Genomic DNA, 22,278 nt, shown 5'->3' on the forward strand with positions numbered 1-22,278 from the left:
TTCCCAAATAACATCTGGTTGACCATGTTGTCTCTACGAGTGCTGAAACAGAGGTGTCTCTCCATCATACTGGTATTCGGCTGCTAAGGAAAAGTCAGCACATATTCTGGAGCATGAGCTGACCGTGTGTTCCCTGGCATGAAGTCTGCAACTGAAAGATTCAATATTGCTCCAAAATGCCGTAACGTAACGTGTCCCAGGTACCTAGTGCAGCATGGCAGCTGTCCCGTGCAGAGACAGAAACCAAAGAATGTAGCTTCAGAGAAGGAGGAAAACTAAATGTGCCTGCTTCCCTTGTAGGACCAGCCTGTACTCCAGTGAGTCAGAGAAGCTCCGAAGAAACAGTGGTGAATGAAATATCCATTGCCCTTCTGTCTCTGTTAGATGAAAAAACAAAAACAAAAAAAAAAAAAAAAAACAAGAACAAAGGGAAAATGTGTTTTTCTTTAATGTGTTACTTGCTGACTTACCCTTCATGGTAAAGGGACACTGTCACATAGCCTGATCAGAAAAATGCGAATTATTGTGACACACGGTGTCCCTTGGTAGCTGTCTGAGATTTGCATTGCCCATGCGATGAGCACACACACAGCCGGCTCTCCGAATGCTTCCCTCTGTACCGATATATGCACATACAGATGTAACCTTGTTTGTCTCCACCTCTGAAACTTTCAACTTTGTCAGCCTATGTTCACATCTCTTTGCTTTTATCAGGACGCCTTTCTTGCAGAACTGCTCTACCCGCTTTTCTTGTTTTGTGCCTTCAGCTGGGAGATCTCCTCCAGCTCTCAATTTATCTGGCAGTTTCAGATATTTTTTTCTTTACATTTTATCTGATTTTTCTTTTCAAATGTGGAGCATGCCTTCTCTAAAGCTAAACGGCCTTACACCGTCAATGTTTAAATGGTGCCTAATGCAAGCTGCTCGGATTACCTGCAGTTCCTGGGAGAGGAGCACATCCTATACAATTACAGCATTTGATGTAATTTTAAACCCTGAATGCATAGCAAGTAATAGTAACAGCTTCAGACTGTGAATCCAATTGCTTAGCTTGTTCTCAGCATCCAGTGACAACTCTGGGAAAGAATCAAGGTGCCTCTGTGCCTCCTGGATCCTCTGTCTCCTCCCAGCCCCTGAGATCAAGAAGGACCTTATGGACTACAGGCTGCTTAAAGCCTCAGCGATAATGGGATGGCATCCTGACAGCATCACTGCTGGAGACCTCCTGCTCGCTGATACTGTGCCCATACGAGGCAGTGTACCTGCGGATGAGCCCATGCCGGGACCTTCACGCCACACAGGAGACACCAGCCATGAGAGCTGGACGGGTTTCACAGCTCCTAGGCTGGGGCTGCGCTGTAGTTCTTTAATATCCCAGCAAATAAGGGAACGACAACAAAACAGACTTGGCCCAGATGAAGTCCTCAGTGTTTTTCCAAGCTACCCTGGACTTACACCAGATTTTTCCTCTTACTGACTTATGTTTAACACCGGGGGAGGAAAATGCTGCCGTTGTAAAGCTCATCCATCCACGCCTCGAAAACCTGTCCATATGGCTAGGTGTATGTGTGCTACACCTGATGCCAGATACCATATGCGTGGTAAGAAAACACAGTCTTAATTGTGTACTCTCCTGGGGAACTACAAATGTGATGATTAACAGGCACCTCACCACCGGGCAGCAGCAGGAAGCAGGCATTCGAGCTCAGTTGCACAGTGCTTCCCTTCCTGGCTGGAGAACCCAGCCCTATAACCCGAGATATCCATGCAGGTTCCTACAAATCCATAAGCATTTCAGCATGCTGAATTAAGAGGTGCTCTGAAGATCCATCAGGGGCTTCTCAGACCCGAGGCACTCTGGTGGTTGGTTGTTCAGCAAGCAGTGGTTCCCGTCACCCAGCCAAGGCCTCCTGAAACTATTCACTCTATTCACTATTTGCTCCTGATCTATTCACTCTTTCTCTTGCCAGTCTTTTTGGGAGGCATTGCAGAAGCGGATCTGAACAGTGAGAAAACCAAATTGTTGCCTGATGCTCTTCGTACCCCACTATCCCCATACACAATTTATTCTCTCAGATGCCCATGGATATCTTCTTTGAGCTGGACATGTGCGCAATGTAACATAATGTTACATACACTTATGCATCTATTGTTCACATAACACAATTTAATTTCTTCCATATAGCCACGGGAAATCTCTGAAACTAAAAACAAGTTAAGGAAGATGGAATATTATGTGAAAGAATAGGAAAGATGAAACACAGTGTCTGTATATTCCCCAAGAAAAATATTTATCTCTAATATTTACTAAAAGCTTCCTCATGTGATCAGGATGCAAAATTTCAGAGGGGGGATGAGTGTTTAAAAATGATTTAGTTTTAAATTTCCAAGCGCATGTGTGTGAATTGCATAAAACGGGGCTTGCAGCTTTATAAAAATACATACATAGTTGTGCAGCATAAATCAGACCAACAGCTCTGCGTAAGATCCTGTAAATGCAGGGCCGTGGAAGGTGCAGATGGATGTTTGATGGGCGCAGCGTGTCTGCGTAGCGCTCCAGCAGGCAGGACCGTGGGATGCCCAGCCCAGCCCCACAGCACAGCCCTTTGGGGTGCAGCCCCTCCGCCCGCAGCAGCACCCAAGGCTGCCACCAGCACCGCCAGCAGGATTTGCTGTCCCAGCAGATGTGGCTCCTGTTGGTGTTTTTTGGCCAGAGCAGTGACTGCTCACCCGAGCCGAGGCCCAGCACAGAAACCTGTCAGCTCTGCCTGCGGTGGCCGGGGGCGCTGAGCGCTGCCACATGCAGGTGGCAAAGCACACCCAAAACACAGCTGCAGGCAAGGAACTGTTAGAAAAGCAACAACGGGAGAGGAGGAACTAGGTGCTATGCTTGCATTAAAGCAAAGGTTCAAAGCGGAGGTTTTAGCTGTACTAAACTCAAACGGGAACGGCTATTTTTATGAAGTTCCAGGCACTTGGAGAATTCTGTTTTATTTTATTTTCAAACTGATGCTGGGGACTGGGACAGAATGTGATGTAAATAGACTGCAGGATTCAGTACATGATATTTTGGTGCACACTGTATAGCCAGAGATGTACTTACACCGGAGAGCATTACGACCTCATAACTTAATAGTCGTTTTTAATATGAAACACGGGCAAGTCCTGCAGTCTACAGGATTTTATTGGTACCAGAAAAAAAGCAGAAGCAAACATATAATGTGCACTTTGTGTGGTAGAGACGGAAAACATATTTCTCTGTTCAAAGCAATAGGAAGTTCTGGAGATCGAGTGAGCCTGGCCAAGTGGAGCAGGACAGTGCCCACTGTGTGAAGAGAAACAGCTGGGACCCCTGGGGGCCAGGGAGGGTGCAGAGTTCATTCCTATGGACTGCAGGGAATGGCATAAAAATCATTCTCACACGATTTTTCGCATACTGTATGTCATTTCATTGCATTTCATTTTATGAGTGTTCGGTTCGATGCACAACCGTTTTCCAGTCTCAGTGTTATCTCTCTGTTTTGCAAAATCACTGCTTTCCCGGGCTCTGTCCCATGAACCAGGCACGTGGCATGCCAGGTGAGTGCCATCGTGGTAGGCAACGCGCTGCCATAGCCGCTGTGCTGAACCTCACTCACCTCAAAACACCGATCTGCAACAGAGAAGGAAATGAAATTATCCGCTGTGATGGACACGGGCATGATATTTCTACTTGCTTCTCGCTACCCAGCTCCAGTTTTAGTCACTGCTCTGTAAATTGCAAAGTTATTAGCAGTCAATAAGTATAGTTAACATTTTTTTTCTTTTATTATGTGGTAAACTCCCTCTGAGGAATCTGGGGTAATTAATTTGTTCTCCGCTGGCAGCACAGTGCTCTACAGACACAGGCAGACTTTGAAGCAGGTAGCAGTTTTCATCTGACAGGTGTCAGAGGGCTCACGGCACGGCAGGCACCGCAGGAAGGCACAGCCAGGAGATGCTGGGAGTTAGAAAACTGCAAATATTTCAGGGTGGGTTATGACTCTGTGCCAAGTGGACAGAAATTACCTTCCAAATTACAATTTTCTTCTTGCTCTGTAAAAAAGTTACCATTTTCAGATGTAGTGCCCTGAGGAGTTATATGTACCAGTTTCTCAGCTGTGTCTTTGTTTTGCATCAGACAGATCCGATCTGTAACTCTGATGTCTGCCAATTTTCACAGGAGCTCACGACGACTGTCCTTACTTCTGTGCAGAAGTCAGGCAGTGTGGGTTGTGTTCCTTGGGTCTGGGCACGCAGGGACAGGAGAGCTATTATTTTATTATTTTATTCTTCATTAAAATCTGAAACGTTTGTTAGGGCAGAGCACACCCAGCCTGGCCTCCCCGGGAGGGATGTGCCCCCTCGGGGGGTGGCTGCTGCTCGGGGTGGGCCGGCTGTGCCCCAGCCTTGCTCTTCTCGGGCAGGACTGTGCGGGTGTAAGAGCAGAGCCAGGTGGACGTTGTCGCTTTGTGCTCAGCCTCCTGTAATTTCGTTCTCTGGTTATTTCATTTCAGCAAAACCATTTGAGAGCGGACAGTACCTGGACATCTATGGAATTACGAGAGACCAGGCTGGGGAATACGAATGCAGTGCAGAGAACGACGTCTCAGTCCCAGACGTGAAAAAAGTAAAAGTCACAGTAAACTGTAAGTCGTGTTGTTTTTTAATTGCTAAATCCAATGGAGAAGAGGGACGCGGCTGAGAAGAAAAGTCTAATGCACAGTACTGCTGCTCGTGCTGGAGCTGTAGGTCGGAGGGGTTTTTGGTGCTGCAGGAGCAAAAAGCCTGCGGTGTTTGAGTTGGTCTGGCCCCAGGCAGGTGACGCAGGACTGGGGCTCGGATCCTGCTGTTGTCTGCCTGCAGTGCTGGCGTGTGGTGACAGGCTGAGCTGCCTGTGCTCAGTGCAAGCTGGGCTCTGCTGCTGGGCTCGGACTTTTTGGGTAATCCTTGGAGTAATTAGCTGCGGACTCTGAGTACTTTCCGAGGACTGCTGTGATTGTTGGACTCAATGTTTCTGGTTTAATTCGTCACGGTTGTGCAACAACATAGGGAGATGAGAAACTTGGTGAGTTTTTTTGTTGGATGACTGGGTGGTGATGGACACCACGGACACGTGCGGTGCTCTCACCAGGGCTGGGGGACGTTCAGGCGCTGCCTGCCCCTGCACGGGGGGAGCCTGCCAAGTGCCCCCGGGTGCCCCCAGCCCCCGGTGCGCAGCGGGCGGTGCTGCAGCAGGCAGGCACAGCCGGGGACGTGGTGCTGCAGCCCACCAGCTCTGACCTTGTCGGGTTTCTACAGAAACGGGCTGCTTTCCGGTTGGGATTGAATTTGGTTTAACATTCAGTGCAACATGAAACATTCAGAACAGTGTTCTTTTTCCCTCCAAATTGTAAAAAATGGAAAGAATATATGAATAATTACACTAATTCATTCCACTTACGAATTTTCTTAGGCTAAGTGCAATTACCTTGTAATTTGTAGCAGTTCCTACTTTGAAAATTGCTGCGGCATCATTACTGACTCTATAAACGTTTGAGGCGCTGGCTTTGTGTCCCCTCAGCGGGTGCCGTCCCCGTCCATGTGCTGTGGGAGCAAAGCCCCAGTCCCCAGGCTGCCGGTGTGGTTATGGGCTCCCAGTGGGCTCTCCTCGCTTCCCAACAGCTATCAAATAGTTCGAGTGTGCCACAAGTCTCACAGTTTCTGTGCTGCTGAGTCATGTGCAAGCAGCAGTGCAAGCAGCCTCGTGCTGAATCCATCATGGTTGTCTCTAAAAACTGTGGGCTACTTGGGAGGAAAAAAATGGGGGGTGGTGGCCCATGGAGCAAGTGACCGCTGTTTTTTGTTGAGTGTGTTGTTACTGGGACACTGTTGGTAAGGGAAGTTGAGCAGACACTTGCATAGATGTGGCCTGGGTGTTGTGGTGTGACACCTTTCACGCAACCTGTGCTCCAAAATATTTCATCTTGTTAAATAAATGACTTGTGATAGAGACCCAGGAGGAACAGGGAGCTCAGTTTAGTTTTATCAAAACAAAAATTGCTTCTAAGCAACTTCATGCGATGAGAGTTTTAATAAGGGTGGCTGGGTCAGGAGCTTTCTAAGGGATGGCGAAAAGGGAGAAGTTGATAATGCTCCTTCACGCTTGTTTTGTTTGAGAAAACACAGAGGAGGTGATAAAATCATCAAATCCACAATTCTCCCTCACCTCCCGAGCCAAGGCTGAGGCTTCTGTGAGTCCTAATTCAGAGAAAAGCATCAACTTGGTTGGCCAAAGCCAAAACTCAAGCTTATATGCAACGCAGGGCTGGTGTGCTGGTTGGCACGTGCCCTGAGCTGTCCTGTCAAAGCCCTCCCTTGACACCAAGCTGGGAGCACTGGGAGAAATGGTGCCGCGGAGCTGGAGGACGGGCAGGCTGGGAGGGCTGACCACGGGCAGGGCTGCTCAGCTCCGGCTGCAGCAACTCCTGTCCGTCAGGAAGCGCCTTTGGCTGTGGTGGGATGCACCTGGCCCTGAATTCCTGTGCCAGGCTCAGGCGAACTGCTAAGTCTGCACTGGGGACATGCAGAGCATTTTTTTTTTCTTTCTTACAACTAAAGAAGAAAATGGCCAAAAAAAAAAAAAAAAAAAAAAAAAAAAAGGCAATGCAAAACTAGGATCTGGCTGCAGCATGAAGCCGTTTGTCTATGTGAAAGATTTGTCATAGTCAGCTAATTGCTTACACGCTTCTGTTTGATTTGTACATTGTCCCCAAGCCAGTTGAGCGCAATGCAAAAGCTCTCCCAACATCTGCTCCCCGCTGCTAACGCTCATTAATTCTGACCAGGCAGAAAAGTGGCTCGCTGCGATCAGGAGAGGCCTGGACAGGAGCTCACCAAAGCTGGGAGGGCTCGCCCCGTGCCCACCGTCCCCACGAGCCCACCCCCAGACCTGGACAGCCCAGTACCGAGGGTGTCCGGCTGCCCCCAGCCCTCTCGCCCATGCTCTGCACCCCTGAAGGAGCCCCATGCACATGGCCAGTCAGCCAGGGCTGAATGTCTCCTCCAGGCGGGCTGTGGTTTGTCTAACCAGCTCTGGTGCTATTTAAAAGAAATTTGTATTAAAATTATTTTCAAGTGTAAAACTGGGAAGGACTTAATGACAGAAATACGCAAGAAAAGAGGAAGATTTGGGGTTCTTTTGTCACACTGGGTTGGGCAGAATTTTCTTGGTAGAACATTCTTCAGCTCTTTCTTTTGCTAAGGAGATACTTGTTCAATAAAGAGCAAGGCTTTCTGCCCCCAGCTGCCCCCAGAGTCCCATCCCTTTACTTCCTTCGGTTTTGCAGCCTCCCTCAACTCCTACAGCGTGGGCTCAGTGCTAGCTCGGCAGCACCTCTCCCTCCTCACCCCGCGTGCGTTATTCTGTGATTACACTTCTGGTACAGGGATTTCTGCCCACCATCCGGGTGGCTCCAGCGGGTGTTGAATTCCTTTACCTGTGACCCAGCTCCTCGGTGAGTGTCACTTAGCAGTGACCAGAACAGCCGACTCACTGGCAGCGGGCCTGCTCTGGCCTTACAGGGCCCTGACTGTACTCCACAAAACGCATATCGCCATGCCCACATACAGTGCTTACTGCAGGGAAGGGCCTTGCTGTAGGAAATAGGACTCCTACGCTTGATAGGGGTGTGCTGGGAGCTGGGGCAACCCCTGCTGCATCTCGGCCCTCCTCTGCTGCAGCTCGTGGTGCAGCGCCCCGACGGACCGTGCCCGGCGCAGGGGGTGATGGCAGCACCACACCGCATGAGCATGATCGCTTAACTGCTGCTTCTGACAATTTTAATGCTGTTTGCTTGTTATTAAAAGGAATGTTCTTTATGGCAGACCTGGTAAGTGGAGAATAAATCAAGGCTTTATTGTGTCCAGCTAATAGAATGTATCAATGAACCCCGAGCGGCTACAGTGAATATAAGCATAATTGTGAATATGGATACTCATTTCGTATAGCGGTTGTTCAGTCATCCAAGCAAATACAAGAAAATGACCAGGTTTAAATTACTTTCTGAATTTCAAGTTCCTTAGCTGGGCAGCCCCCAGCCAGACATAAAGCACCGGTCTGCTCCCTGCCCTACAGCGCATCCATTGTAACTCCAATGACTTTGGTTTAGGTTGTTGGTTTTTTCTTTATACTGTTTCACATTGCATAATCTACATTTTCTACTTAATTTATGTACGTCCCCCATCACTTCTCTTTTTAAAATGGTGGCCTGAGAATTGTGGTGTGTTTGTCTGAACTCGGAGAGAGGGAAAAAAACGAGATCCTAGCATAAGATTGTGTGAGGATGCTGGTTTCTGAAGGAACACTATACCAAACGAAGTTAAAATAGATAAAATATAATCCAATTTCACTTCAGAAGCAAATCTTACTAGCATTTTCTATTATATTTTATAAAGCAAATACTGATTTATGGATGATAATCTTGAAGCCCCCTTTGAACAAACCAGTGTGTGGATTAGGAAGATTTTAATGTCATCTGAAAGCTGCTCTGTAACTATACACATGTTGCTGTAGCTCCACTGCCCCTCTGGTTTGTTACTGACAGACTTTAAAGATTAAAGGCAGTTGCTAAATGCAAAAATCTCCAGAAGTTCTGAGGCCACGCTGAGATGATGAAGAATGAGACGTGTGCATCATGAAGCTGGCATTTATTTTAATTTACGTAAAATTGTCAATTACCTAAATAAATAGCAAACGTGGGCTTATTTTAAGGTGGAGCTGCACTGTAGTGATCCTTCTTCTCAGATGCCCTTATCATACACACTCGGGGCCTGTTTTTCTGTAATTGTGTCTCAGACAGCTCTGTTAAAGCTGGGTCGTGCGGACCTTACTGAATTACAATCCAGTGGCTTCGGAGAGGAAAAAAAGCCATTCAGCAAAAATTAGGAGGCAGTGCTGTAACTCCAGCCTCTGAGAACCCCATCACACTGCAAACCGATGGCCGAGCTCACCGCTGCTGAGCAGGGAGGTGAAAGCCAGCTGCAGCAGCACGGCTGCACCCCGAGCAGGAGTCCAGGGGGATGGGGTGCAGTGGATGGGGTGGTACGGAGGGAACTCAAAATACTCCGCATCCTGACCAAAGCTTGCTTGGAAAGCTTTGATTAAATTTTTCTTTTATATCGGTGGTCAAACAAGCCCAATCCTGCATTTGGAATGGTGCTGCCTTTCACAGAATCGCAGCATGGGTTGGGTTGGAAGGGACCTTAAAGACCATGGGGTTCCAATACCCAGCCACGGGCAGGGGCACCTCGCACCGGGCTGGAGGGGCTTTGGGCAGCCTGGGTGGGGGCACTCTCTGGGTAAGGAGCTCGTCGGGGTGCTCCTGGAGCAGCACGCCAACAGCAACAGGTGGCTGTGCACACATCTGCCTCGCTCCCTGCCTGCTTCTTTCCTGCTGCGATGGCTTGATAAGATATTTTATGTCATGGGCTGTTTTTCTGTTGTGGTGGTGGTGGTTTTTGTTGGTTTTTTTTTGTGATTTTTTTTTCTAATAGAAGGAATGTGTGAGTTTCTTGTATGAATTTTAAGTAATGTGTTTGTTTTTGCTTGGACAGGTTAGGGTTTTTGCAGAACAGCTTATCTCATTAGCATTTCATGGAAGTCTGCCTTACTGTTGCTATGGCACTTGCATAATATTATGCATAATACTCTGATTTTACTTTGAAATCAGACATACTGTACAAGCCACTCTAACCTAATTATATCTGTAACCTTAGGCCTACTGGGAAAAACATTATAGGGCTTCGGTGTTTGCTGGGGTTCCTGATAGCTGGACACAGGGCCGTGACTTTATGCTCCCAGAAAGCGCATGGCTGTGCATCGCTGATGACCTAAGAAAAACATTTCCTGGGCAAGGTTTTTTATTTTAGGTTCAACAAAGAAAATTTCCTTCAATCAAGCTGAATAAAAAGATGACCCAAACATTTTGCAAAGGTCTCGTTTCTGTCCTGCTTTGGTACCAAGCATGAAAACAGCCAGGGCAATTGGCAGTTTTAATTTCCATTTTCTTTTGATATGGGAGGGGACGGAGGGATTCTGTTTAAGCATAAATAAGCAACTTTGATTCTTTCCCTTTTTAATAGCCACAGATGTGCAGCCTGACTAACGCCAGAAGGCAGGGGTATGGTCAGCAGCAGCTCTAGGAGAGCAAGTGAGCGGGGTCCTCGTGTCAGAGAAACCAGGAGGTTGGCAGAAGTTTGTTCTGAGCCGTAGGTGCAACTTCATTGTTTTTCTTAAAGTAGCACGGACGGTGTACCAAACAACTGCAAGCATCTGCGTGCAGCTTTGCTTATGCAAGGCTTTTTTGTTTGCTTTGATGATCCCAGGCTGGCAAACGCAGCCTGAGGAAGCAAATTCTCTGGTGCCTGCCCTGGGTGCAGCTTACAGACTAGTTGTGGGTTGACACTGGCAGGACGAGGTGTTTGTGGACCTCTAGGTGTCTGTCTGGGGGTTCTCAAAGTTGTGTGGGGATACTTTTGCATACAATTATGGGCACAGTTGGGGCTGAGCGAGCTCACAGCCCACCAGCCAGAGGTACAGCCCCTGTGCCTGTTGTGCTGCAGGTGGAGCACAGCGGCTGCAGGCAAGGGTACGCCTGATGACGTCCGACAGCCTGAAGGACCTCAAACTGGGCCAGAATTTTTTCTGTTGGTGAGGACAACTCCATGCAATGACAAGGATTTTTTCTTTTCAACCAGTTAACACCAGTTCCCGTAAAGAACATAACCGTGTGGAGAAATTATTGCTTTTCTTTCCCGTGCCTTTTATATACAGTAAACTCGGTCACATCAACTCTTCAAACACTATTGCACCCAGATGAGATGAACTTGTATGTTCATATTTGACCGTGGTGCAGAAGGACCTTATCTTGAGGTGGCAGTGGCTGATGTTATCCGTTTGGCTGAAATTCACACGTTTAAAATTGCATCATGTGAGCCAGCCTTTCTTTAATCACAAGGGTCTGAAGTATTGCTCGGCGTTGTAGCAACGCAGAGCAATTTGCAGGCACTGGGTAGCCACAATTCCCACTGACCATTTCAGGAGTTACGTGTGCACAGTGCCTTAGAAGATTGAACTTTGCAATACTGTTTTGAAGTATCTAAATTACACTTTTAAAAGTTAAAAGCACTCCGGAGTGCGGTTTCATTGACTTCCTGTGAAACATGCTTCTCTGAATTCTCCAGTTAACTTTCAAAATGGGATTTTGGCTTCTAAGTCACACTGGGGACTCCTGAAAATCTGACTGCTGGTTAATATTTGATTCTGTTAATAGATTGGCGGAGCTCAGTGTGTGTGAGCTTTCCAGAAGTCAACTCCTTACTCTGTTCAAGTCTTCTTGGTGTCAGATCTGCAGGTGAGGGCAGTGCTGGTGTGCACCATGGGCTTGCATCGTAGGGCTGAGTCTGCGGTCATTGGAGAGGACTATGGCCAGGCACGAGCTGTGTCCATAGTGTCACTTCAGGCTGCCCCGTTTTTCACAGATTTTCTGTTTTCTTTGGGATGAAGGCTGAGTATTGGTCCCCTTTCATCTTGCCCATCTAGCACAGACCCGGGGAACACACAGAGTCCTCCCCTTGCTGCACTCTTCTGTTTGGAAAAGCTGTCCCAGCAGAGCAAACACACAGAGCTGGGTGGATGATCTGGGTGGTAAGAACAGCGCTGCTCCACGGCGTGCTGCTGGGGACCAAGGAGCAGCTTCTGGAAGGACGTGTTGGCAGGGAGTCAGCAGCGACGTGGGTGTGGGGTTTGTGTGTCAGGACCATCCCCTGACCTGTTTGTCCTGCCGTTGTTAAATATTAACCTAATTCTCAAAATCAGGTTCTCTGCGTTGTACCGATGTTCTGGTTCAGTAGGTGTAACATTTATGTCTGAGCTACTATTTTAATTAAAAAGATGTAGGAAGACCTTTACTTGGAAGGATGGAGAAGATGTCTTTCCTGCATCACAGAATACACAGCTGAGAGCAGAGAAATAATGGTGTAATTAGTTTCTATATCTGCGGGTCAACTATATGAGGACACAGAGCCACCCACCCTAGCTAAAGGAGGTGAGGTGCTAACGCAGTTGGTAGGAAAACTTGGATTGTGATTTGAGTCAATAATAGCAGAGCTTGTCTTTGGGTCCAGCCATCCAGAAGAAGAGCTAATAGCGGAATATTTCAAGTTAAACTTGTGCTTGTAAGAATAGTTATTCTGACCTAAGATAAAGATCTTTGAGGAATTTTCTGCTATTCTTTAAATGGAGATTTAAAATTTGATCATGCACAATGTAACCAGGGTTGCAGTTTTATACTGTGGTTTTGTTGGGTTTTTGGTCAGCATTAGGGCTAAATTCTGATTTATTTAATTTGCAAACTATTCTTATCACTGACTGAGATAACTTGTATGAGTTATATGATGTACCATCTCATAGTAACACTTAATGAAAAACAACTTATACCGGTTCAGATCAATAAAAACTAGTCATGTGTTTAAATCCATCTCAATTGGAGTTGGGAGGAGAATATAGTTGATATGAAGAAAATAGTTTTCTCCTCACTGGTGGGGAAAGAAGCCTCTTATGAAAGTAATGTTTGTCATTTTATGTCCTTCAGGTATTTTTATTAGCATTTCAGAAGTCAGATTAAAACAATATAGTTCAGGTTTCTGACTCAAGTGCAATTTGGCTCCGAAATTAACATTGATTTCTTTCTGTGGTGTAGTAGTTTACTATTAGGTTCTGCAAACTGCTGCGTGGTTGGTGCTTATTTCTGAAAAGTGTTGCTTATATTGAAGCGTGACAGAATTGATTATAATGTTCCTTCACGTAGATGGCATTCTGCTGCCACAGCTCATAATCAAGGGCTCTGGCAACACGAAATGAGGTCTTGTATTTGAAGTTAGAGTATTAGTACTTAAGATATCCCTCCAGTAGATAAGGAGTCTCTATTTCATATTGAAGAAAATTCTGCCTAGCCCCTCCGAGTGATTCTTGGCTTATTTTGGGGGTGAGCAGGGGGCTGCACCCCGTGTTTGGCAGCGGTTAAGTTAATGAAGTTTTTAACAACTATTGTGTACTTTTCTACTTGTGCTATAATTTCAAAACCAAAACAAGGTTACGGTGAGGTTGCAGACATCTCTGTGCATCCGCTGCTGGTGAGGCTCCCTTTCTTGCACCTCCCAGAGGCAGCAGACCGATGGGCAGGAGCAGCAGCGCAGCTCTCCCTGCGGGGCTGGCTTCGCAGGGTGCCCTCCTGGCCCCCCAGAGGCTCCACGTGTGGCTTGCTGTTATGTTCAGAGGTGATCAAATTCCAGATCTGCAGGTGGGATGTGAACTCCCTCAAACCTGTAGGGATGCAAAGTGAAAAAAAATGTATGTAGTGACTGAAGAAAAGCACTTGTGGGCAGTAAATCCTGTCTGGAGAGAGTGCTTTCTCCCAGCTCTGGGCCACTGCTAGCTCCTCAGCCTCCAGGTGATCCCACTTTAAACACTAGCTGAAATACAGTTCACAAAAATTAAAGTATTAATAGAAGATGACTCATCTGTAAAGAGCTTATGCATTTCAAGAAGCAATTTAAAGTATACAGCAGGCTCTGTAATACCCCAGACTAGAGCCAAAATTAATGGAGAGCTCTTCAGCTTCCAGGAGTGTTCACTTGCCCAGATTGCTCTTCAGCAAAAACAATTACTTAAAATATTTCTTGTAATAGTCTGCACATTGTAAAGCAATATTTCTCCTGGTAGCTGTAGTATTCCTTGTTGCTGTCGGCCTGTCCTCCCTACCCCTTGCAAGGGAAGAGCCTTCACAGGGTGAGAGTCTAAAGGGCTTCTGAGTGCAGCTGGTGACGCCAACTGGAGCCAGGAAAGGCAAGCCTGAGGAGCGTGCCACTCTTTCAAAACTCTCAGTCCCCTGATTATTATTTTTATCTATTTCTTCCAACAGCAGCCACGGCTGCTTTGAAATGGTTCTGCAACAGAGATCAGTTTAGCATAACTCGTGGCTGCCTGGTATGGCCACGATGCCACGCAGCGACAGTCCCGCTTGGCTCCTACCCCGACTACGCTCGGCATTTCAGAGAGACATCCAGTCCCTGATAAGGCTGTAATGATATTGTTACAACTTGTTTGTACCCTGGTGAGATTGCTAAATTAGGTTTTAATAACTTCTGCAATTTGGCTGGTATTAGGAAGTGTGTGGTATAGGCACTAGATCTGAGCTAGGGGAGCTTTGAGAAGTAATATTTCTGCTTTTATAGTTTAAAACAAAGCAGTGCAGTCAACACGGAAGAAAGGAAAAATTGCCAACGTCGTTCTTCAGGTGTTACAATCCATAAAGCTTTTGTCTGCTTCTCGTCATATTTTCTACCTCTTCTCAAATAAGAAGGAACTATTTTGAGGTTGGTATGGTTTTTGGATTTTGCAGGTACAAAACAAACACAAACACTTGCAATGAAAGCTCTGAAGCCTTGCAGCAGGGCTGCACGTGGTGCTCCTTCCTGAAGACAGAGTAACATCACGGACCATATTGCTTCAGTGCTTCAGCTGGTTCAATAGCTGTTGCATGCTGTGCAATAAGAACGCAATCGGCATTTCTAGACTGAAAGAAGATAAAAATGCAATTCAGAATGCATGGTCTGCAGTGTAATTTGAACAAAAATATGATTGATATCAAAGTCAAAATTCAGGTGCTCACTGCTTCTGCACCTGGTATTATTAATGGCAAAAGAGCATCTCAGGAATTATCTTTCAGAGCAGCCACTGAATGTGTGAGGGGAAAATCCCAGTATCCCAGACTTCAGGAAAAGAAAGTCATGTCTGCATCCTTGTGCTGAGTTGAGATATACTGCCTACTCTTAAAGAACATGTAGACATTATTTAAAGACAAGCAGTTGTAAGAAAAATACTAAATGTTTATCAGTGACAAAGCTGCAGAGCCCTGGAGGTTTCTGGTGTCCATAGGTGGCTGCCGTCTTTTGGCTTTGGTCTTCCTCAGAACAAGGGCGCATTCTTTGTTTTAAGCAATGATCTCAAAATCGAAGGTGGCATCCATTGTACACACTTCATTGGCTTTTATCCATTGAAACACCACAAAACTGAGGGAGAATGAATTACTTTATATGAACAATCTTATAAATAAATGCAGAGAGAGACCCCTGAGATGCATTTGCTTCAATAAAATGCCTCCTTTACAGCAGCCAGCTAATTTTTGGTGATGTGTACACACAGATGATGTGTGCAGTGACAACTCTGAGGTTCTGCAACAGAAACGATTCTGTGCATTCACTGAGATGATCGAGGAAGCAGGCACTGCGCTGGCCACACAGCAGTGGCGGTGGTGGCTTTGCACGGGTGTTTGGGGTGTGCTACGGGAAGCAGAAGCTGATGATCCCTGTCCCACAGAGCTGCCAGTCGAAGCCATCGACACAGATGCAGTATATAAGAGAAAGTAAAATGTGATTCTAAGTGAACTGGTTCTTCTTTGAGTCACAGTTCCCTGAGAAGGACGTACTCCAGTGGATCCCCCTCTGGGCTAGCAGGAGGTCTGGGAAGCCTTACCTGCCTGTCAGAATGCCACTGGGTTTTATTTCTATAATTACTTTGTTTTGAGCTACAGAAACTTTTCCTGCGAGTGTCTGAAAACAATCAGTACTTCTGTGACTTTATTGCTTTTAGTTAGAAAAGGGACTCTGCCTTGCCTTGGTGCGCATGTGTGCTTGTCACATATCAGTACGCTGTCCTGTTCCTGCAAACGTGTACCTGCTGCAGATTAACACAGGGGGAGGCGACAGGGGGACACGTTTATGTAAACTTCACTTCTTTTTAATATAGAGCAATTGCTTCTAGACTCTTTATGGCTCTTTCTCATTCTTCATGAGATACATATGTATATCAGCTATAACACACTGTCAGCGAACAGTGGTTTTCAATCAAAAAGACTGTCAGTAAAGCTGATTCACTAACAAGAAAGCTGTCAAGCTGTGACAGCTGCTGTCTTTGCAACCCCAAACAATCTGTTCAGTGCTAACTCTGACTTATGCTTCCATTTATTATACAGTAGTAATGAGTACTGTCCTTAGAAATATCATTTTGGAGAGTACACCTAGATACTTTGTTATGTATGTAGAATATATCAAATCAGATCCAAGCTGTAGGAGATAAGTTTTCTACAAAAAAGTTCTACTTGTCATCTGATTTTTTTTTTTCTGAATTCTATATCCTTTTTCAGTATTTACTTCATTTTTGTAGCTAAGCATAAACCTAAAGATTTTATTACTATTGGAAGTGTGGACAAGTATAATTTCTCTTTTTCCCATTGTGCTGAAGAATGGTACCCAACCTTAAATATAACACTAGGATCTACAGAACTGAGTAAAGGAGATTGCCATTAAAGGAGCTGTTCTGATGCTTAATAATTCCAATGTCTGGGAGATCACAAAAATCCAACCCAAAGGAGGAACTGAGCAGTCAATCGGATGCTGCTGTCCAAATGCAGGTGCTGATATTTTTTTAATTAAATAAAAACACATCAACATTCTCTTTAAGCAACCTCTTTCAGCAATAAGTTAGCTTTGCAAACCTGAACCTCTCTTGGTTCAGTTTCAATTTATCATTGCCTGACCTGCCATAAATGAGATAGGGAAGAGCTGATTCCATTTTTCTTCTTGTGCATATTTAGTGATGTAATGCATTGCTAGTAAGTCATCTCTTTCAGCTACACTAACCCCAAGTCCTTCAGCTTTTCTGCACTTGGTACTTCAGCTGAGACCATACCTGTGCCCCATCAAGCCCATGGTTGATAACACAACTGTCCTGCCTTTCTGGGAAGGGCTGGCCTCCCTTCGCAGTGCTGTGCATTGCCAGCTGCCTTCCTGCAGCTCCTCTGTGCTGTGGTCTCACAAGAGTAGGCTGTGGACAGACTAATAGTGCTCAGCCTGCAGTCAGTAGGGAACAGTCTTGGATAAGCTGTTTTCTGAACACATCAGATGATCCTGGTAGACTTCATCGAAGCTCTGCATAAAGCAAACCGTGATGAAACCATTGCTTCTGGGACCTTGGGAAGGCTGGTCGAGGTGCTGGGAACTGAAAACCCGTGTGCCTGATGCTCAGAGGTGCCACCACGGGTGTTTTGGTGGTCTGGGCACCATACAGGGGTAGTACTGAGTAGCAGAATAGTCGGGCCCTGCTGTCTTTTTCCTATAATGCTACTAACGTACCTATGGCATGGTTTCTCACTACCCTTGATGTCTCCTGCCCACTTCATCTGCTTCTGTGCTTTGACTTCCCGAAGGTGCTCACGTAGGACTTCAGCAGCTCTCTTACTGCACTTACGACCTGCGCTGGGGTATTTTGTGTGTTTGTTCCAAAATATCTTTCCTTGAAAAACTACCAGCTTGCTTTAATTCCGTTTCTCCTCAGCTTTACTGCCAAAAGACCTACTCAGTAATTCCTGGAACTTGTTGAAGTCCGTTGCTTTTATCTTCCTTGGAGGAAGAGAAGTAGCACAGTAAAAGCACTCCTGTTTGTTCTCGCCCAGGCTCCCAGCCAATTCTTCCTTCTGGATCGGCATCAAATGCACAGAAGCATCCCCTCTCCTCCTCCTCTTTCCTTAGTACGGCTCCAGGATGCTGACACTCATTTTTCCCCTCTCACCTCCACACACGCATTTGAATAACTCGCTGAGATAAAGGAAGGGCGGCAGAGCCGAGGGCTCACTGCCTCAGAGGAAGGTTTCCCACTCAGCTGCCGGGGGAGCCTTGTGGGTGCGAAGGCCTGGGGGGCCGGGGCCGGCCGGCAGAGCCCCCAGCCCCGCGTCCTTCTCCCCCACAGACTGAGGGGTGCTGCTCCTGCCCTGCGGGTACGGCCCCATCCCAAGATAGCTGCACTCCTCCAGCCTTGCTCCAAGACATCGCTCTTGCACATGCCGTGCACTGCAGCCTTTAACAGCGAGCTGGCCCGAGTGAAATATTTCTCTTTGCCCCTCACAGCTGTTGCCTGCCTCACAGCACAAAGCTCACGGCCTCTGGGATCTCCTGGCCCCAGGGACTGCCCGGCCCACGCAGCAAAGGCACCACTCTGCTTCTTCATCATCTGGGGCTTGGCGATATGCCCCTCCACCTCCCTGCAGACCACAGTCAGAGCCTGAAATCCTCCCCTACAGATCCCCTTCAGGTGCTGCAGAGCAGACAGTGGTTCTGCTGGTTCCCCCCAATGCTGTGTTTCTGTTGTGAGCCAGAAAAGTATCTTTTTGACTCGGGTAATTACAGACCCTCAGCCATTCTTTGCTGATGAGAGTGTCGATGACAACTTTTCCCTCAAATTACAGCAGTAAGAGCAATGGTGCACAAAAAGAGGCATCACATGACAGGAGTTATTTTGTTTCACTGGTGCTCTTTCAAGTTGCTTTTTTTGCCTTGTTTGTTTGTTGGCTTGTTTTGAAGACTGTGAAATTCCCTTTTATTGCAGGTCTTTCCAGGCCTCATTCGAAGCCCACTGAAGTCGACACAAATACTTTGACTTCACTTAAATTTGAATCAAGCTTCAATGGCCAATGAAAGATTAAAACCAACTCCACTGTATCAAACAATGCCAAACACCAAGCGTTTATAGCCCCCTTTATGCCTTGTGCATCTGTTCCTTCCAATGACAAACAAGCCTTGTATGCAAACGTGGGATTAGCTTCGTGCTCGTTCATCGTGGATGGGTGCAGGCAGCCATCGGACGGGTGTGGGTGGGAGAAGCCCTGGGCCTGGTGCCAGGTCCCATGGCACAGGGCAAGGCCTGGGCAGAGGGGGCACAAATGGGGCCGGGGGCCCGGCCTGGTGCTGGTGGAGGTCCCGCAGCAGTGTCTGGCAGCAACACAGGCCCGGGCAGCACCAACTTGGAGGCAGGGAACGTGGTCAAGGAAAGTGCCTGCATTCACAAAAAGGTTTTGCTGACCCGCTGTAAAGCAGCAGCTTTGTCCCTGTTACAGAAATCACAAATGCTGTGTGTGGCCCCATGTACAGGTAACGCCACAACTGTCCGAGCGAAGCGGTGCTGGCTGGCGTGGCTGTGGCAAAAGGAACCTGCCCTGAGGCCACGAGGGGAGCCCGGGCATTGCTCCAACACCAGAACATCCCACTGAGCATGAGACAGAAGTACCTGCACAGGGGCACCTGAAGGGAATGTGGTTAGGAAAAGGCTTTGATGGAAAATGGATTAGGTAGATGAAGCAGTAAGATAAAATCTGCTGGACAAAAAAGCAAAGCTGCCCTTCCATCTATGTGCTCGCCTGCTTACACTGCCTTATGTAAAACTGTAGAGGTACACATTTGCTTTGTTGGGTCTTGGAGTTAAGTTTATTCCTCTTCTTTCTTGTCGTGCAAGTACTTGTAAAACACATTGTTAGGAATTCCTGTCTGCTAGCCTATTATTTACCAAGTATTATTTTGTGTTGCTGTTTTGGGTTTTTTGTTTTGTTGTTTTTGTTGTTTGTTTTTTTTCCACAAAACAATTACTTACGGATTTTAAGCTTTCCTCTCAACTTAGCACTGGGAGGTTTTATATTCAAAAAATATAAATTGCACAGCAGCCGGTGATTTTGATGATCTGTTATAATGCAATCCATTAGACACAGCTGAGGGAGACGCACATTCCAGGAAATTCTGATGCACCCTGCAACATGCAAAATGAAGCTAAAGGATGCTTGAGATTCTGCTTACTCTCTGGCAGCTAGCTCGAGGTATTTGCGTGTCTGTTTAATTAATCCATGTATAAAGTATAATGTTTGGTGAAGTTAAGTTCTGAATCAGAAAGAGGAGCAGAAAAGAGATGTTAGGTCACATCCAGAAATGCAGAAGCTGAACTGAATGCTTACTTACAGGTTGTATGTTTGCATTTAAAATGTATATGCATAAATACATCAAGACCCTACTGAATTCAGTTTTTTTTTCAGAAGTCATCAAGAAGAGATGGAAAAAATAAGCCTTTTACTTGTTTAGCAGAGTGATTGCTTAAGGACGCTTATCTCAAATATTGCCACAGCCTGGAGAAGTTTCTGATATGAAGAGGCAGCTATCAAACTATTCGTTTGGGAAGGGCTGGGGCTGCTGCTCTGAACAAGATAGAGAAAATAAAGCCTCTAGACTATGGGAAGACCACCTTTATTAGTTAAAGTACAAGTAATACTGTTTCACTTACAAAGATTCGTTCCTTTATTGGGAGGATGCAATACCTCTATAAAAAGTAAATATATGAATATTGCTTGTACCTGTTTTTCTGTAGCCTAAAACAGATCTTAGAAAACCTGTTTTCTTACCTGAAAGGCTCAATCTTGACACACTGGAGAGCAATTTCACTAATAAAAGAGTACGTTAGGATGCCAAATTAAAATCTGATGGAAACAGGAAAAATAAAAGACTTTTTTGACATTTACAATTAATGCCACAAAAATGTTAGTTTAATCAGACAATATGGTTAATCACAAAGGTGAAATTGAAAGTTGCCAGCCCTGAATGCTAGTGTAAAAGTTAATAAATTCAGCTCTTAATCATTATGCACATGCTAGTTATAATAATTTACTGTCCATACCAAATCTTTATAAGCATTGTAATTAAATATAAAATGCACATTAGAATTATAATGAGTAATTAGGGCAACATAACTAATATGCATAAAAGTCCCGAAGCTCATTAAAATGTTAAAAGATGAAACCTGTTCTAGCTGGAGGTTTTTTGCATATTTTCTGCGCCTGTCTGAATGCCAGTGTATTTCATGCATTGTTTTTAGTGTTCCTTCAGACATTTAAAAGCAAAATGAAAATATTTGGGTAGGAAACCAGACTCTGCAGTACTTTGCGTCGTTTTTGGATGGAACATAAGTTGTAGAATTTGATTTCCCAGCACAAACGCCTGACTCATGCAAACATGTTGGTGGTATCAGATGAGCAGCAACTGAGCAGAACGCAATTACAGAGCCCTTTTAGCAGAGGAGAGGGAGACGAAGATGATAGTTTTCACGTCTTTCTCATTAACGCCCTGGGGGAGAGATGAAGTGCAGCGAGTACTCAGCACCATCACATCAAGCTTTAATGGGAGTATTTTTAAAAGCTTCAGTTGTTTCACCAAAATGTAAGGGGATTTGCACCCACCGAGTGTTGTGTTGCCTGCTCCCCCTGCTGTTGTGTCCCCCTGCTCCCACCCTGACTCGCAGACATCTCCTCTTGCATTGGGTCAGGACAGGAGCACCCCAGCTGCTGGCACTGCACTGTGCTCCCATCCTGCTTGGGGCTTTCTTGTGCTGCTTCTGATAAGAAGGGAAGTACAAATACATTTAAACTATTAGTGTTACACAAGGGTTCCTCGTTACCATCAGATTTACATGTCACTGCAGCATCCTCTGTGAGCCCACTGGCTCTTGTGCTCTCGCTCTGCACCAACCTGCGGCTGCCGTCCCCTCCTCGCGGAGGCTCTCCCTGCCCTGCTTTCACTCTACTCTGTTGAGACAAGTTTCTCTTTCGTCACTCGCTTGTGTATTTATTGCTGTTTGCAGTGAAGTGCTACAGGCACACCCAGAAATACATCTGTGCCTCTACAACACAAACAGAATCTTTTCCTGCATAAGCTGAGGGAGAAGAGACAGTGACATCTTCAGCTCTGAGGCTGTGGAGTTTAAGGGATGGCTGAAGCCTTATCCACCCAATGCCTCCCTTTGGCCTTGGATTCTCTTGTATTGATAAATTTCTCATGTATTTCCACTATTGTTTCCAGTTGTAATTAGATATTTTAAATCTGCCTTTTAAAGCTGCTCATCCTGTTTATTAACTTTTTGTCAGGTCTTTAAGCTTCTGCCCACCTGTATTTATTCCTTACTTTCTATTGCCCACTAAAGACATGTGCTAGCATCTGTACGTTCAGTCAGTCAGCAGAATATAGCAGGACTGAATCCTTAATGACACTAAATGATTTTCTGCAGCAGTTTGTCATCACTATTAAACTCCAGAATGAAGGCGGCGTGTTGGATGTGCAGTCCGCACCCTGTCGATTCACCGAGCAGCAGCAGGACCAAGGCACAGCCGCCTGCTGTCGGCGCAGCTCAGCAGGGTTTGGTGTGACGGCGCGATGACTTGTGGAGTCAGCGGCAGAAATGCTAACACCACTTGGAGAGCTCACGATGGCCTCGCAGGAAGCCTGCCAGGAGGCTGGGGAGGCATCTAATGGCCTTCGGGTTGAGCAGGATTGAAATCTTCTCCCTCGCAGCATGAG

General features: G+C 46.1%; 1 protein-coding gene across 1 annotated transcript in view; it reads left to right on the forward strand.

Annotated features, from left to right (window-relative positions):
• The window catches only part of NEGR1 (neuronal growth regulator 1), a 238,732-nt gene that overhangs the window by 156,055 nt on the left and 60,399 nt on the right, over positions 1–22,278 (forward strand). Inside the window, exon 4 of the mRNA XM_032191887.1 lies at positions 4,536–4,667. Coding sequence (XP_032047778.1) covers positions 4,536–4,667 — 132 coding nt within the window. The remainder of the gene's footprint in view (positions 1–4,535; positions 4,668–22,278) is intronic.

This window comes from Aythya fuligula, chromosome 8, assembly GCF_009819795.1.
Source record: "Aythya fuligula isolate bAytFul2 chromosome 8, bAytFul2.pri, whole genome shotgun sequence".
NCBI classification, from domain to species: domain Eukaryota; kingdom Metazoa; phylum Chordata; class Aves; order Anseriformes; family Anatidae; genus Aythya; species Aythya fuligula.